Below are 17936 nucleotides of genomic sequence, written 5' to 3' on the forward strand. Positions count from 1 at the left end.
ATGACCAGAAACAGTTAAAACATCGACTACTTCGATATCGATTGCACAAACATCGTTGCAGAATGTGAACGTTTCTCCTTGAAACGAACATTTGCATTTCATGGCAACGTGTAGCACTTAAATGAACTTTTAACAAATTGAGAACACACGCCGAAACGCAACAAAGTCATTACTGTCTCCTTTCCTCAGTAGACAGGGAGTTCAATAAGAGGCAACACGTGGTGGAACTTAAAGGGGCCATCTCAAAACCACATAAGTCGTTTATTGATCAGTACGGACATATAATCTGCCACAAACAAATTAAATAGTGGAAACAAATTCAGTACAACTAACTATATGTTCAATCTGTATCGTTGTGAAGTTCTTAATACATATATTAAAATGCATCAGATTTGCTCAAGTATATCATCTTCAAAACATCAAGTTACGGGGACTTCTTTCATATTAATGGAACACACAGTTTGCAGATTTATACGGTTTTTCACATATTACGTCGACAGGGTAATAAAATTATAGTGACAAATTGGTGAATGAATACTGTATGTATCCAATATGATAGAACAAACTCAAAATACATTTTTGAAACGAATAGTATAGATATGTCAACTATCAGAACGTAACAATGAAACATGCATTGATATAATCAAGGATGTTTCGTTCCTGCTTCTATTTGTCAACAATACCGTGCACATCACAATAACTTAAAATATTTCTGGAGACGTATATATCATTCATTATTGTGGATTTTCCACTTTTAAAGGATTTTTGAAAGGGTCATCTAAGACGCACCTCCCTCGAAACAAAAACTCAAAAAGCTCTACTAAAAATCTCAATGTGGGCATAATTTCTATGAAAAAGACATTGGCATTTTTTCCATAATAAATTAACATCAGATCCGCTTTGTGAGATTTCTTCCGATTATACCCGCAACATCAATCCACTGTGGTCAAGGTCATCTTGACAAGTAGAGGTCAAGGTCACAGGAGCAGAACAGGCGCTCCTGTCTCCAAGGACTCCCCGCACGCTCTGGCAAGTTTCATGGCAGACAAAGTGTCGTGTTTAGTCACTTCTAGTTCTGCTTTACCTGGAACGTATCATTTACGCTTTAAAATATGAGCTGAATTTCTCTCCCCAAGCCCCACAAACATTTTGAATTACAAGGGCAGAATGTATAAGCAAGTATTGCACATCGTCACATTTTCCGAAGAACATTACCTCCAAAAACTTTTTTCTCGAATAAGGAATCTAGTTTGAAAATAAATGAGAAAGGATTCGCGGCGACGTTTCTTTTTCCAAAAAGACAGGCTTATTTTTCGGTCTCGAATCTTCTTTCAGCGTTCCCCATCGATAGAAAAATAAGACGTACTTGCAGAAGAATGTCTTTAGAAAGGACAGTGTATGAATATCATAAATTATTTTAGGAATACAGAAGATCCATTCTCTTCCCACAGAGGTTATACTTGTTTCTGTTTTGATACGGCCATATTTCCCGGTGCTCATAAAATCCCACAGAGTCAACAGATCGCAACACGAATTGTCTCCCTTCTCCTATCCAATCAGAACACTTGTTACACTGACTTAGATCCTACTTAACTAATACAGATAAATGTGGGGATACAAATATCCCTCATCTGCCGTGGACCTGTGTTCTTGTGACACACAAGACGTTTAATGGCTAGCTTGACCGTTGTCCAAAATAGCTATGGAGACACAACTGATCCGGCCACAACATGACTGACTTCTGTCTATATGAAACATTTGTGCGGGGAGGACGAAGAGGTTCTGGAGTTCCCAAAGCATACAGCAATTAACGAGACCTAAAAAATGATCACATATGAAACAAGGTCGCTGGCTGCACAACGAAATCTAAATGCAACCAATCACGAGTCTTGAACACTCGCCCCATGAAAGGGCCGTACTAGAACAGAGGTTCGTAGGAAGATGTGACAAGTAACTTCTGTGGGAAGAGAATGCAGAGGATTCTGTAATTGTTGAAAAAACGGAAATCAGCTATTTAACCGGAGAACGCAAAACGAGGGTGTCAGCTCAAACACATCACAAGGTCACCTATTTTCTGGAGATCAGCTATGATTAAAAACATCAAATATAGAGAGTCTTCCGCCGATGCCATTCTCTTCCCACAGAGGTTACTTGTCATATCTTCCTACGAACCTCTGTTCTACTACGACTATATTTCTCGGTTCTCATAAAATCCCCTAGCGGCAAAATATGGCAGCAGATTTATCTCCCTTTTTTCTGTCCAATCAGAACACGTGTTACGTCGACTTAGATTCAACTTGACAAATGCAAGCAATGTGGAGAAACAAATATGACATGACTGTGTTCTGTCTAGAAGAAACATTTGAGTATCGCGCTCGGGAAGAGGTACTAGTTTTCACGATGCATCCGCAAATTACCGAGATCTTGCGAACGATCCCTTTTGATACAAGGTCGCTAAATCTGATTACCTCCAATCACGAATCTTGAACACTCGCACCATAACAGGGTCATACAGAACAGAGGTTACGTAGGAAGATATGACAAGTAAAGAAGAGGGAAGAGAATGGCCGATTCAAGTGGTGTTTATACCTATCAGGGATCTCTCTGTTTAGACATACCTGATTCACAAATACACTGTTAATAACGCTGTGAGATATCGAACTGTCACCTGATTTCAATATGCTATAAAACAGTATTTATAAATGATAGCTGGTCTGTTCATTGCAGCACATTACCTTCCAAGACATCCAAAAAATGACTGAGCTCAAGATGGTACGCTTCATCATAACGTCCAACAAACCCCGGTGAATAAGGAGGCGCTGATGTCGCGGAGTGGAGTTGGTTGACGCTGGTGTTTGTCACTGTCAAGTTCCCGTTGTCAAATTTCGCCTGTAACATCAGATGACTGTAAGCTGATTCAGGAAATGACCACATGTTCATAGAAATATTTGTCTGAAAAAGAATTTTCAACCCCCAAGGTTAAATATATAATTCACCTCCAATCTCTGATCGTAGCCGGATGCAGAAACGCGGCCGTTGTCAATCATAGACACAACGCCATTTTCATACTTGATGGTGACGTTCACTAGGTCAAGGTCACCAAGTTTTCCCACCTCCGGGTCAAATGCATTTCCACATGCGTAGATACTTTTTGGCTTTGATCCTACCATCCATAAAGAAAGGTCAAGGTCGTGGATCGTAGAGTCAAAGAAAATTCCTCCTAGAAAAGTTAAGATTTATGATTAAACTTCCCATCGCATTTTCATCTATGTGAAATACACGAATCTATTGTGAAATACAAAATACAAACGTAATTACACGAAAAAATATTCATACAGAATAAAACCGTAACCGGAAGTTGCCGCCGTCAATTAACAAATGGCGGATTACCTGACGCCCGGATGTAGTCGGTAGAGGGAGCACTGACATCGTGACTTGAACCCTTCAGAAGGCGGAGTTGGCCGAATGTTTCTGACCGGATGTGGTCATGCATTTGTCGGAAGCTCGGGTCATATCTCCTGCGTAACCGTGTCACACGTACTGTATAACTTGATTATGATCATTTTAAAAACATAAAACTAACGACAAGTCGTCAAAAACAGTATGCACTCCAAATTCACGTGGATGAACGATATGAGGAGTATTGTGAATAAGATTAGAAGTATTGTGAACAAAGTGGTGAGGGTACAGTAGTCATGGTAAAGGTACAGTGAACATGGTGAGGGTACTGGGAATATGCTGAGGGCACAATGATCAAGGTGGGGGATACTGTGGAAAAGGTGTAGGTACAGTGAACAAGGTGAGGATACAGTGAACAGGGTGAGGGTACTGTGAACAAGGGGACAAAACAGTGAACAAGGTGAAGGTACTGTGAACAAGGGGAAAAAGTTGTTTGAACAAGGTGAAGGAACAGTGAACAGGGTGAAGGTACAGTGGGCAAGGTGAAGGTGCAGTAAACAAGGTGAGGGTACAGTGAATACGGTGGGATCACAATGAACAAGGTGAGGTATAGTGCACAAGTAAGAGTGCAGTGTACAAGTAAACATGGGGAGGGTACTCTGAACAAGGTGAAGGTATAGTGAACAAGGGGAAAGGTTATTTAAATAAGGAATAAAGTGAAGGTACTGTGAACAAGGTGAGGATACTATGAACATAGTGAGGGGAACAGTGAACAGGTTGAGGGCACAGTGAAAAGGGTGAGGGTACAGTGAACATGGTGAGGGTACATTGAACACGGTGATGGTACTGTGAATAAGGTGAGGGTATAGTGAACGTGAGGGTGCTGTAAAGAAGGTAAGGGTAATGTGAACAAGGTGAAGATACACTGAACAAGATGAGGTACAGTGAATAAGAAGAAGGTACAGTGAAAAACGAGAGGGTACAGTGAACAAGGAGAGGGTACTCTGAACAAGATGAAAGTACAATGAACAGGTTGAAGGTGAACAAGGTGAGGATACTGTGAACAAGGGTGAGGGTTATGTGAACATGGTGAGGGTACAGTGAAGAGGGTGCGGGTACAGTGAACATGGTAATGGTGCTGTGAGGAAGGTAAGGGTATTGTGAACAAGGTGAAGATACACCGTACAAGGTGAGGGTACAGAGAACAAGATAGGGTACAGTGAACAAGGAGAAGGTGCAGTGAACAAGGAGAGGGTAATCTGAACAAGGTGAAGGTACAGTGAACAAGGTGTGGGTGAACCACGAGACTGCCTGGGCAGACGCTGTACCCACTGCACTACAGAGTCATGTCATGAATGTGGGTGGTTCCTTTAAATGATCTTAAAGTGCGTATATTTAACCTAGGATCAGTATGTTCATCATAGTACAGTTTAGAATTGTGAAACAGAATACGAAATAACTATACACCAATTCAGTTTTGGTAATGAAACACTGAAAAGCCAGATCACCCACGTTACACACCTGGTTCATCTGCCATGTCTTTATGAACCAACAGGAGAAAACTCGATCACTTCGTGTGTTATTTATTTATTTAAATATCAAGCAAATAATTATAATTTAATGTGGTGCAGTTAAAATTTAATTTCAAATCGGTACTGGCTATGTAGTAACTGAAAGAGGAAGGTTTTATCACTTACCTTTGGAAGGCACAAAAGAGTGGGACGTTATTCCTCTCGGCCAAATCATAATAGGTCTCTGTAGACTCTATGTCAGGCGTTACCGGTTTCTCACAAAACACAGCCTTATCTTCAAGTCGCAAAAAAACAAAAACAAAAACAAAACAAAAACAGGCAGTAAGCAAGTAAAATCTGTATCACAGTGTTTAAGGTAAATGTGGAAGCAAATGTCGACAAAATGCATATTTTAACTAAGGTGAATGAGTGAGTGGGTGAGTTTAGTTTTACGCCGCTTTTAGCAATATTTCAGCAGTGTCCCACCGGAGGGGAGCAGGAAACACCAGAAATGGGCTTCGCGCATTTTACCTATGGGGGGGAATCGAACCCGGGCATTGGCGTGACAAGCAAACACTTTGACCATTTGACCATAAGGTTAATCCCCCGCCCCCGCCTATTGTGACGCCAGTTGCCACAGATCTTGACTGCTAGAGTGGTAAATGGGAGTTGCAAAAAGAAGGAATAACAATACATGTTTAAGAGATCTGTATGTTGTTTTACGGCACTAACAGCAATATTCCAGATATATGGTGGCATTTTGGTGGCTCAACCGAGTATGAGCATCGATCTGCACGTACTTAAAATATGATGACACACGTGTCAACCAAGTCACCAAGCCTGAAAACTCGACCCCGCCTCTAATGACAAGTAGGGTTCCTGAGAACCAATTCTGTACCGATCTTTACGGGTATCATGGTTCAGGAACGGAATGTATATTCTAGAGATAACATAAGTATGACGTGGGTCGGGCAGGAGACTGAATGTTGTTTAACGCCACCTATTTATGAGTACATGTGAATCTGTGTGAGCACGTGGACTCACCATTGACCAACTGCTACCCAATACAGTCAGCTCTTAGGACAGGCGTTAGTAAGTGCGTGAGTATGGCTTTACGCCTCGTCCAGGAATATCATGGCGAGGGACACCAGAAATGGGCTTCACACATTGTACCATGTGCAGAATCGAACCGGATCTTCGACGTTATGAGCGAACGTTTCACCCACTAGGCTACCCAAACGTCCCAACGACAGACATAGAGTACTGGATGTTTCTTTTAGTCGATATACAGATATTTTATTTTGTCAACAGTTCACCAATGTCAAAATTTTTTTTTACTTCAACTTCACTTTCTGACATCTCGGCACGACTGAACCAAACATTCAAAACATCATGTCTAATTTTTGTAACTGGGAACCTAGGCGACTTTGGACTGCCGGAAATACAGTCGCCATTATAATCATTACCCTCGGTCACAAGTGTTTTGAGCGACATGACATCTAGTACGATCTGAAGAATAAAATTGTTTTGTGGGAATTTAGATTTACCAGGTGTAAAGTTGTGCTGAAATTACATGATGTGTTGTGAGTAAAATATCTAATTTTATTGACATTGAACGGTTAACTCACTAGCTGATAGACAAGCCTGAATCTGCTGCGCATGCTCAGTAGATGGGGATGCGATAATCACCGCTCCTACACTGGAATCAGAGCGAGGGAGTTCAACGGTTCTTCAGACAGATCGCTATGGCACACAAGAAGCATTTGAACACCCCCCCACCCCCCTCCCCAATTCCCTTCCCACTCATCTGCATCGTCAAACCGTCTCACAGTCCATCCACTCTCTCCCCCAACCCCTACCCCCACCCCAACCCCAATTTGATTTTAATAGCCCTGGGCCACCGGACTCTCCTACATCCTGTCGACGAATGAATGTAATTAGGTGTATATGGTTCCCAGTTTCTTCGTGACAGTGAGTGAGTGAGTGAGTTTAGTTTTACGCCCCTTTGCAATATCCCAGCAACATCAGGGCGATGGGCTTCATGTGGTGAATCGAACCAGGGTCTTCGGCGTGACGAGCGAAAGCCTTAACCACTAGGCTACCCCAACTGCACTTTAAATAATATTAGTAAACAGTGGCATTCCCAGCTCTCTGTCGTGACCAATTCAAAACTGATTGAGTGAGTTTGGTTTTATGCTGTTCTAGCAATACCACGGCAGGGGACACCGGAAATGGGCATCACACATTGTCCCCGTGCGGAGGTAGGAATCGACGAGAAGAGCGAACACTTTAAACACCTGTCTACTCAACCACTCTCTAAATTCACGTAGACATTCTGAGTCCTGGGTATAGGTTTGTGGACATATTCTAACTCGTCTGTCCATGGGTTTAAGATAGTGCAAGAGGCCAAAGGAAACACAATAAAATAACAAACTTGCTGACTTTACCTCGGGTCTTCCAACACACGGTCGAGGCAATCAGGGGAAGTAACTCTCGACGGAAGAGAAAAGTCGTCTACGAATCTCTCTGCTTCCTTTACGTCATTTCTGACGATCCATTTCAACGTTGCGCGTGGGGACTGCATCACGTTTTTCAGATGGACCATACCTTCAGTGGAACAACACCCGTAAAGGAACTACCAAGTAATTACTTAGTCCTGTAAACACTACTTTAAAAAGTATTCAGTTAAATTTGCTAAATCAACGTGTAATGGTTAATAGCCCTGATACAGACGTACCACGTTAATCACGTTGAATCCCTCCAGTGAGAGTGAGTGAGTATGGTTTAACGCCGCGTTTAGCAATATTCCAGCAATATCACGTCGGGGGACACCAGAAATGGGTTTCACACATTGTCCCCATGTAGGGAATCGAACCCGGCATGACGAGCTAACCACTAGGTTACCCCGCCATCCCGGATACCCCGACCACAAACGCGGTACAGACAAACCAAGCGTCACGATCCAGCAGAACCCATGAGCAAATCAAGCCTCCTTCGTAAGCCACACAAACAAACGTCTTCAATCTCTCGTTTATGATGTTTGTTTGTTTGTTTGCTTTTTAAACCAGACATAAATATAGTCGAGTTAAGAACGCGACCTGATAATAATCAGATACACGATCTATCAAGTTTCCAGATCTCCACGGAAAAGGCTTAGTCAGCTGGACACGTATACATCGTATACTCTATGTGTTCCCTTTCAGTTTTAAACACAAGATGCTGGAACAGACTTCAAAGAAGTTAAGCTAAATAAAAGTGAAATGTTTCTCGGGCATCTGCGCGTCATTTTTTGTTTTGTGCGCAGTTTTTATTTTTTATAACAATTTTTTATTGCCATTTCGTGCTAAACTTCTCAAACTGTATTTCTGAGAGAAGAAATATAAAAATGTGTTCCTCCCTCGTCACCTTTTTCTCTTATCATTTTTTTTAAAAAGTCCTATCGTCCTCGTAACTTTTGAAAAAACGGTGCCCGAGAAACATTTTTTTTCATGCAGTCTTATGAATCAGTTAGAATGCGTACCCATTCTTCCAAGGCCGATCACAGCAACACCCACTTTGGCCATGTTGAATAATATGTATCTACAAAAACAAAACAGAAAGATACACTAAACTTAGCGTCTGAGATACGTAACGACAGTTGACGTGTGTTGGATGTGGCTGTGTGGGAAGGATTGGACGATTCCCAGGGACCTCGTCAGGCTTCCGTTCGGCCACTTACATATAGTTCTGGCTTGTACAGAGGTACCAAAACCCTTAGTATGGCACTAACAGATTATGTTTTCTTATAGTATGTTGTATACTCAGTAGAATCAATGTACATAAAGAAGTGAGATTTCATTTCATAAGAAGACAAACAAATCTGATTGATTGTTTGAAAAATGCATTTTCTCTTTGAAGATTCTATTGATAATCTCAAGGTTTTAGGATTGTGTTGTTTTCTGGGATAGATTTGAGTATTGTATTGGATATTTGTGAATATGATTTCCATACAAAATATGTTAGTGCCATGCATGTCTTTGCAACTTCTCGAAGGCGAGTGGCAATATCGGGTTTATCCGGAAATGATGAACTAGCACGATCCACAAGAGTGGGTGTATATCGCTCACCAGCAGTATTTAGGTTGTATCTCCGCTGCCCTGGCCCCACGGACCAGGGATGGAAACCTATCGCGACGGTTATGATGAACCGTTACCAACCGGTTTGCCAGAGTTGACCCTTCATACGTGGGGAATTACCATAGCAACCAAACGTTATGCATTCTCTCCCCATAGAGGTTACTCCTGTCATATCTTCCTACGCAGGGGAAGAACGACCGTTATGGTAACAGTTGGACAACCAAAGAGATCGGGAGTTGTGTATCATCCTACACAGACGGCGCGGATGTTGCTCACTGTATCGATCACTGGAGTGTCTGGTCCAGGCTCGGTTGATTACAGACTGTCGATACACTGCAGATATACTGCGACCAGTATGGATTCATATACATCCGGGCCATTAGACACAATCTTCTTAGTTGACACGAAGGAACTCGTTTCAATACTAGGCCATGTATCAACTGTCCGCCACATAAAAGCAAGACGTATGTTGCAGTTCAATGGTTTATTGTAAGATCTCACAAACAAAACACAATGATCCTAATGTGTACCTTCCTCTCAATGTGTGTCTTTATCTTGACGTACACATTCACCCTATGTGTCACTTCGTCTCAACGTGTATCTTTATCTTGACGTACACATTCATCCTAATGTGTACCATAGAGGCCATTGAACGATAGGGCGGGTGGAATTTCGACAGCATTATGAACTTTATACTATCTACTTTAACAAGTAGATTTAATCTCCATACTGAGATGCGGAGTAGAAACTTAACCCAACGCCACAACATACGAGGTGCGTTCGGAGCTTCCCGTAGCGACGTATAGCATGATAGCGGAACTGTAATAAAACTCACAGTTGCATAAATGTCAAGAATTCAGCAAATTTCTTTCTCTTTCCAACGTGTATGCAAGGGTTTGTAGAAATTAGTACGTTTGCTTCGTGAACCAATAATTATGAAAGAAAATAGAATTGTCCCAGGATAGAACACATTCACTTGTGTTCAATTGCACATTAAGCAATTTCCCTTAGGAGATGCTCCCCATTCGTCAACAATTCTAAGAGGTTCACAGTTGAACAGCTTTGACCCTTATGAAAATGAATGACGATGAAACTTTTATTCAGACAAAAACAAACATTCGCATTGGTACCAGAGAGAAACTTCCTTTTCCTCAGTTTATAGACAGCTCTAACGGGACGAATATCCTGCCGTCCCTGTCAGTCATTAGTAACTGAAGCACAGGTATTTTCCTTCACGGCTACACAACTCCCCTCTTTGGGGGTGCACAATGTGGACATTTAAACTCCTCCTCACTGTCCACAACCCCGACCTTGGTGCAGAACCGAAGATGTGTCCAGTGTGAGCAGGCATCACACTGGACCCACTCCACGATCACGATACTAACCTCCCCTGCCAGTCCGGGAGGTTCAAGCTTGCCACACACACAACACTTCTGGTCATCTTCGTCAAACACCAGCAGTCCAGCCCCACTGCTGGCCTCACTGTCATACGCATAGTCTGACCCTGAACTACCTCTTCCATCCTGGTCCTGCTCCTCATCCTTCTCAACACAGCTCGTGGACGAGTCTGAGGCATACATCTGGGACGTCTTCACCCTCTTGGGCTTTGGCTCTGGTTTGCTGTAATTGTCATCACTTTGGCGTTTCTTTGATCTGTTTCTTACCAGAATCTTCCTCTTTGGTTTAGATATAATGTCCGGTGTGGAATCATCTCCATCTTCACTGGAGTCAGAATCATCACTGGACTGGTCTTTCAGAACTCGGGATTTCACGTTTGTCTTGTCCAGCTTCAGAGGTTTATGGACGGGCCAGGGCATGGATAGAGGGTCGAGGGGGATGACACCAGCCTTGAGGAAAAGTGATTTTAACTCTTCCGGTAATACAATTTTCAGATATGTCTGGCATGAAATTTGACAGGTAGTGTTCTTTGAGATGTCAATATCTTGGACTTTGTCTCGTCTAAGATAAGACTGAAGTTCTTGTGTGTAAATGTCATCGAAATCTGACAAAATCGACAACGCATTTTTCTGGACACAGCTGCAGTGAGGTGGGAGGGGGAACAGATATAGTTTCTTGTCCTGGGCCCAGTCAATTAGTCCTGGGAACAACGGGAACTTGTGACCATCGTAGAGCAGAACCAGAGAATCGTCCGTGCTGCTGTTCCGAGCCAAAGGCAAAAAGTGTTCGAAGAGATATTTCTTTAAAACATCACCATCAACCCAGTTGACTGATGAGACGCATCCCGACGTCCCTGGTGTTGTGTCTGTTACCTTAGGAAGCTTCGTTTCCCCAGGGAATACAAAAAAGGGAGGTAACTGATCCCCTGCAGCATTCCCTGCCGCTATAACAACAACCATAGAGTTCACCACAGAAGTAGCAGATTCTGATTCCTCCTCAGAGTTCTCTCCCTTTTGCTTGTCACGAATTTCCTCACAAGCTATGGCCACTTTGTCCATACAGAATGTGGCATGTTGCTTGTTCATAAGACCATGTTTCTTCAGGAAATGTTCCAGTTCATCGTAATACTTACTTATTGCACTTTTGGACGCACATGATGGCCGCTGGTGAGGCCTCACAGATATTACATGCGGGTGACGCTTCAAAAAGCTATAGTACCAGATCTTTCCGACTTTCACCTTCCCCTTCTTTTTTCTGCTCCCACAATGCACTGCTTGATCTGTGACAATCTGCAGGAATTCGTTCTTGCTGTAGCCATACCCGATGTTAAAGAGATGTTTGATGTATTCCACGAGCTTCTCCTCTTGATCGACCGTCAGCATGGCTCGGCGTCCCATGGGCGTGTCCATGGCTATCTTGCCCTTCACTCGGTCGTGCAGGGTCATATAGGGCACGTGGAACTGTTTCGACGCCTGGTACATGGACATCTTCTTCCCGACTACGGCGTTGTATGCTTCTCGTAGAGACGAGTTGGAGTATTGTAGGTACCCCTTGGACTTCGATCTGGTGGGCTTCTGTGATAAATAAAAATACATGTGTGACTTTCTTAATAAAGAAAAGTACATAAAATGAATTTTTGCAATAACACTACTGTGATTTTAGAGGTTTAACAAGAATGGAAGCCGGGGTAAAGGAAACTATACGATCAAATCTCAGCTGATTCTCATCTTTCTGCGAGTTCCAATGAAAATATTTATAACAAAAATGAACTGTATTAACTCTTAGTCGGCACTGAAATAATTCCTCTAACGTGGTACTGCTTTTATAAACGTAATTTGAATTAAACCTTTTCAAAATGCAAAATATATTAGAATAATAATGGTGGTATGACAGACATTTTGTTTGAAAACCAATACATTTTACTTTTTTCTGCCTCAAAGTTACAACGTTTCAAATATGGAAGAGGTTATATGGCTGGAAATGTATGTTGTAACTCATTCTTCAGTAGACGAATACTTTTTGCTGAAACATTATTGACAAACTGTGGAAGGAATGAGCTAGATAAATAAACGTAATCGGATTGAACAGCAGATTTTTTTTCAAATTTTCGATCAAAAATATCTTCACAGAAATATAATGTTGCAGTGCATGAGAGGGAAGGTCATCAGATAAAATATGTAAATTTGTAGTTACATATTCGTAACATAAAAATTGTCAAGAACATTTGAGAAATAATTCTTATGAATGATTTGCGTTAAAGGATTCTATAGTCTCGCTGTATCTTATTATCTGAGGAACTGTCGTGTAATTCTAAAAGCGGCGTAAAACCTTGTACTCACTCACTTATCCGAGCTAGTAAAAGAGACAGTTTAAAAGTACTTCGGGAACATTAATAAACTGACGACGGGAAGTCCTGTCTAGCACGCCAGAATTCTACGATTGTAGGTTTGAATCCCGGTTGAACCCTGATCATGTCTCTTTGTTTGCTGTAGCAGGAAGGGTGGTAGACGAGGGGGGATCCGCACGACCTCGGTATTCCTCACTCACCCAGTCTTTCCTTAATTTGAAAAGTTTTCGTGAAGATTTTCTGCTCACGAAACCCAAGTTTTGGGAGCGATCTCACTTCCCACTGTAATTTATCATAAGCAAACGTGAAAGAAGATTATTAGTTTGTGAGTGAGTGAGTGAGTGAGTGAGTGAGTGAGTGAGTGAGTGAGTGTTGTTTTACGGCGCACACAGAAATCTTTACACCAACATGTCATGGTAGTAAATCCGATCTATTTAGGATATAAACATACAAGACATGGAATACAACGCCATTTCTATTTTATCAAGCTAATTAAGAGTTAGTGAGTGTGGTTTCACGCTCCTTTCAGCAATATTCAAGCAATATGACGGAGATCGAGAGACACCAGAAATGGGCTTCACAAAATGTACCCATAAGCGGAACCGAACCCAGGTCTCCGACGTGACGAGCGAACACTTTAACCACCTGGCTATCCAACAGCCCCCAGCAAGCTAAGAAATGTTACAAATATTTTAAAAAGAGAAATAAGCACCCCGCATGTTTCAATATAGTTCAAGAAGCAAATACATTTCACTGGCACTTAAAACTTGCTATACTAATATAACAGATCCTCGAATGTTTTCACGTTCAGGGTAACGCTACTTGAGAGTGTTGACAATAGTTTGACGTTTAAAGGTCATCGTTTCAAAAGGGAAAGCCGCTGCTGTGATCACTGTTTTGACACGACTCATCCTGTTCGAATCAATATCAACAAAATAAAACTGGTGTATGTTCTACGGTGTTTTGGAGAGGACAGAATTTAGAATGCAGCAAGAAGGCCGATGTGTACGGTACGGTTAAAATATGGTCATGGGTATTGCTTCATGCAGTACATAACAAGAGGTGGTTGATACTTTACCTTTTTCTTTCTCATATTCGCAGTTTCTGCAGGAAAATGGCGTCCTTTGGTTGCACGCACCACGTGACCGGGTAAGTGGGGCAGGTCTGTGTCACGAAGATATATGCATCACGAATATTTGAGAATGTGTTAAAAATCGTCTTCAAAAGTTGCATAATTTGGACATGTGACGCCTTGTGGTTGTTGGGTTGGGGACGTGTGTACGATTTTGTGAAATACCATCTCGACAGCCTTATTTTCAGCGTGACTCGCTCAGCGATGTTTTTAGCACGCCGCGGTTACCTCCCTTGGAGCTTACCAACTTTTCAATAACAAGACCTGTATTCTATGTGCAGGATGTTTATGAAATTATGATTTATTCTTGTTTTAATCGACACCGTGTATATAGTATACATGTGAGGAACAATTCCTTTAAAATTAATTATTTGAATTTGTGATGTTTTGAAACAGTGTTCATCACCCAGATGTCATTTTCAAAATGATTAAACCAACAACTTGATATGGTGAGTTTTCCTATTCTGCACTCTGCGATCTCTCATCTTGCCTACCTCTAATTCCCTAACTCTCCTTTCCTTAACTGTGTATGTCCTCATCATGCTTTAAATTCCATACGTTGTACATTGTAATTCATATAGTCTGTAATTTGTTTGTTTCCAAACAAATACGTATACAACATTGCCCTTGCTTTAATAACACCGACCCCCCCCCCGCCCCCCCGCCAAAAGCAACAAAAACCATAGAACCAACCAACCAACCAACCAAAAAAAACAAACATCCCCCCCCCCAAAAAAAACAAACAAACAAAAAACAAACAAAAAAAACAACAAAAAAACCCAAAAAAAACAAACCCAAAAAAACCCCCAAAACCCAAAACAAGCAACAAAACAATTAAAAACAAAAAAAAAACCAAACCAACCAAACAACCAACCAAACAACCAAAACCAAAACTACAAAAAACAAAAACAAAACAAACAACCAACCAACCAAACACATAAAAAAACCCACACAAACAAACAAACAAAAACAAACCAAAAAACCCCAATATTATTGATTTTAAGTTTGTTTATCTTTAGTTTTTAAAATATGACAATTGTAAATAATTGTTTAATATTTAGAAATATCTACACCGAAATGATGTAGTAAAATTAGTAACAAAGTTGCCAAATCGATCTTAGGTTTAACAAAATCGAATGTATAATTTTCAGTAAATATCATTTGATGTAACTCATTGTATACTAGACAAAATAAGTTAGGGATATTGGTATTTTTATGATTGATATTACATCAGTATGTCAATGAATAAATGTTTCATCATTCATAATTTCAAAATTTACATATATCCCTATATATAACTACTTTTGTCCTGTAGAGAATGTGGAATTGATATTTACTTATTAATATTACGCATTTAGTTATCCATATTACTTGCATGTAGCGTGAAGAAACACAGCACTGACGACACACACAGACTCTCTCTCTCTCTCCATCTGTCAGTTTATATATTCATATATTGTACTGATATCGGTATTCAATTAAACACTATTCTAGATTTAATAATATATGCTTATAACGACCTATACCTCATGAAATAGTTTGGTTTTTTTTTTCAAAATATACGTAAGGAAAAGCCATAAAAGCATAAAAGATTCCGCAGAATATATGCTAGTCGATTAATCAGTAATATTCTCTCTGTTTAAGCCATGACAAAAACCACGGTATACAATGGAGATCAGTGCTCTGGACATTCAGGGAGGCAATTGCTCCAGAATTCCCTGACTGTTAAAACCTTCTTTCCAAAGTTAGTAATAACTGAACTTCGCTATTTAATTACGTACACGGATATATAGTGAATGAATACACAGATGAAATAACCCAAGTACTCATGGTACCAGCAGGATGACAAATTTGATTGATTACAGGAGGTTCAGTGTGACGTTCTGCCATTCACACTGTAGTCCGATACCTGTTGTCAAGAAAAAGAAGAACGCTCACGTGCATGCCATGTGCTTTATTACACTGACTCTCTCACTCTCTCTCTCTCTCTCTCTCTCTCTCTCTCTCTCTCTCTCTCCATACATGTATATGAGTGTGCTCGATTACGCTGTTTTATATGTATCAGCTTCCTACTGTGCAATAGCGACGTTTCGGTATAGCTAAACCGTTTTCAAGCCTGACGTGGTGACACACTCAGAGACACACATATGGGCTATACTACAGATCCACGTAAACACCTGAGGCAGTCTGAACAGGCACGCACACACTGCCACAAATATGCAAATATACACATAGAGACAAGGAGATACATTTAAAAAAAGAATGAAAAAAAGTGAATAAAAAATAAATAAATAAGTATAAAAAAATAAATAAATAAGTATACAAAATTCATACATACTCATTTGAAAGCAAGTATAACCTACCTTTTTATCATTTACTGATATCTAAGTTTACTGATACTTAATATTGCAGTTTACTAAAAACATTTGTACGGAATAACTTTTAAAAAAATCCAAACCAAAGCAGAACAGTATTTTGTCTATCAGAAAAAACGTACGCCGACAGTGCACACCATAGAAAAAACTTCACGTTGTATTTAGCGCTTGAAGTGTGCCAATCTGACACATATTCGGGCGTTTGACCTATATCAAATGCCTGTCAACACAAAAACAGCGTAGCTACACATATTTTACAATATGCGGGGTGTTAACCCGCATGCACGTGCCAGTATGACAATACCAAATGACCATAAGATTCTAACCAACAGAGTTATTTTTTACACAACATTTTGAAGCACGTTTTCCCAGTGTGTATGACACAAATATCACTCGTCAACTGCGCCACTGCTGATGGGAGATGCGTACACAAGCCAGAGCGTACAAAACTAGAAAGGCAACATATGCACTAAATTAGGATGTGAAATAATGGTCGATGTGCTACAATGGATACTGATACAAAGACACGGAAGGATGTGTACTCACGTGTCTTGGGAGCGTCTCCTACCTATATAACACGACTGACCTCAATACCAGCGACCGATTTACATATATAGTGCAGGAGTACACATATTTGTTGAACGATGTAGAGGAAGGCAGCAAGTGTAATTCCAAACATAACAATGTTAGATACTGAGGTTGTTCAAATCTGGGAGGTGTTTTAACATGAAGAATGTGGTCTGACGGCAGTTCCTAATAAAGGGGAGCTTGCCAGCGTTGTAACGTGTATTTATAGGAGTGCTATGTTTTATACCCCTTATCAACAATTTTACTGACTGAAGTACTATCAGAAATAGAAAAGCAACATTTTTTTCGCATTCATACATATAAACCATTCAAGTGGTCCTTATGTGAACGTGTGAATAGTTAAACTAGCTTCGGCCTAACTACAGTCTCAGTGGTAGAATGAGAATACGTGCAGAAAAAAAATTATTGAGGAGAGATTAGTGCAGGAATGAACAATGTGGGTTTTTTTTTCTTTCTAAACCCACAACGACTTATTAGAAACAGACCATGACTTTATGCAAATTGGTGTGCAGTGATATTGTATTACAAATGACACTTTTTAAATGACCATTTTAAAATAAAACTTAGCTTCATTATAAAGTATAGCTGACGTAAGAATAATAACTTTAATACTGAAACCATGGAGTCTCAATGTCAAAGACAAAAGGTAGGATGGGTCGTCTCAAACGATGTGTCAGGACGGGTGTCACAGAAAGTGGTTGAGGTCAGGCGGGGAGATAGAGATATCAGCTGAGATAAGATAATCCTTTAGGTGAATTAAACTGGGGCGGTAAACAACATGTTATAACAATTTACAAATAATATCCAGTCCTGTTGATCGCTGAGTGGTCATGTCACCTGTATATTTTGAGACATTTAATACGATGGCTGGTTTAAACTTTTCAGTGGGTATCATTCTCTTTTACATATGTTAACATGATCTTATGAAAGAAAGACACGAAAGACGTTAATCAACAGGTGAGACATAGTCAAAACACGAGAAAGCATAAAACATCTTTGAGATGACCCCTTGCACCCTTCATGCCAGTTGAGTCGGTTCGTTGTCACACCTGGTTGAGCGACGTAATTGCC

The 17936-nt window shown here is 40.6% G+C and overlaps 2 protein-coding genes across 2 annotated transcripts; both read right to left on the reverse strand.

Annotated features, from left to right (window-relative positions):
* Nucleotides 1-221: 221 nt before the first annotated feature.
* Nucleotides 222-17041, reverse strand: LOC137281464 (uncharacterized oxidoreductase YrbE-like). Its single transcript, XM_067812705.1, has 9 exons — nucleotides 16824-17041; nucleotides 8431-8489; nucleotides 7358-7517; nucleotides 6539-6609; nucleotides 5097-5205; nucleotides 3391-3518; nucleotides 2997-3220; nucleotides 2736-2889; nucleotides 222-1084 (listed from the first exon to the last, which is right to left on the reverse strand). The coding sequence occupies exons 2-9, from the start codon at nucleotides 8471-8473 to the stop codon at nucleotides 978-980; spliced, it is 996 nt and encodes a 331-aa protein (XP_067668806.1). The 5' UTR covers nucleotides 8474-8489; nucleotides 16824-17041; the 3' UTR covers nucleotides 222-977.
* Nucleotides 9495-14093, reverse strand: LOC137282405 (uncharacterized). The gene is made up of 2 exons (XM_067814153.1): nucleotides 13849-14093; nucleotides 9495-11997 (listed from the first exon to the last, which is right to left on the reverse strand). The coding sequence occupies exons 1-2, from the start codon at nucleotides 13861-13863 to the stop codon at nucleotides 10264-10266; spliced, it is 1749 nt and encodes a 582-aa protein (XP_067670254.1). The 5' UTR covers nucleotides 13864-14093; the 3' UTR covers nucleotides 9495-10263.
* Nucleotides 17042-17936: the final 895 nt, after the last annotated feature.

This window comes from Haliotis asinina, chromosome 4 (genome assembly GCF_037392515.1).
Source record: "Haliotis asinina isolate JCU_RB_2024 chromosome 4, JCU_Hal_asi_v2, whole genome shotgun sequence".
Lineage (NCBI taxonomy): Eukaryota > Metazoa > Mollusca > Gastropoda > Lepetellida > Haliotidae > Haliotis > Haliotis asinina.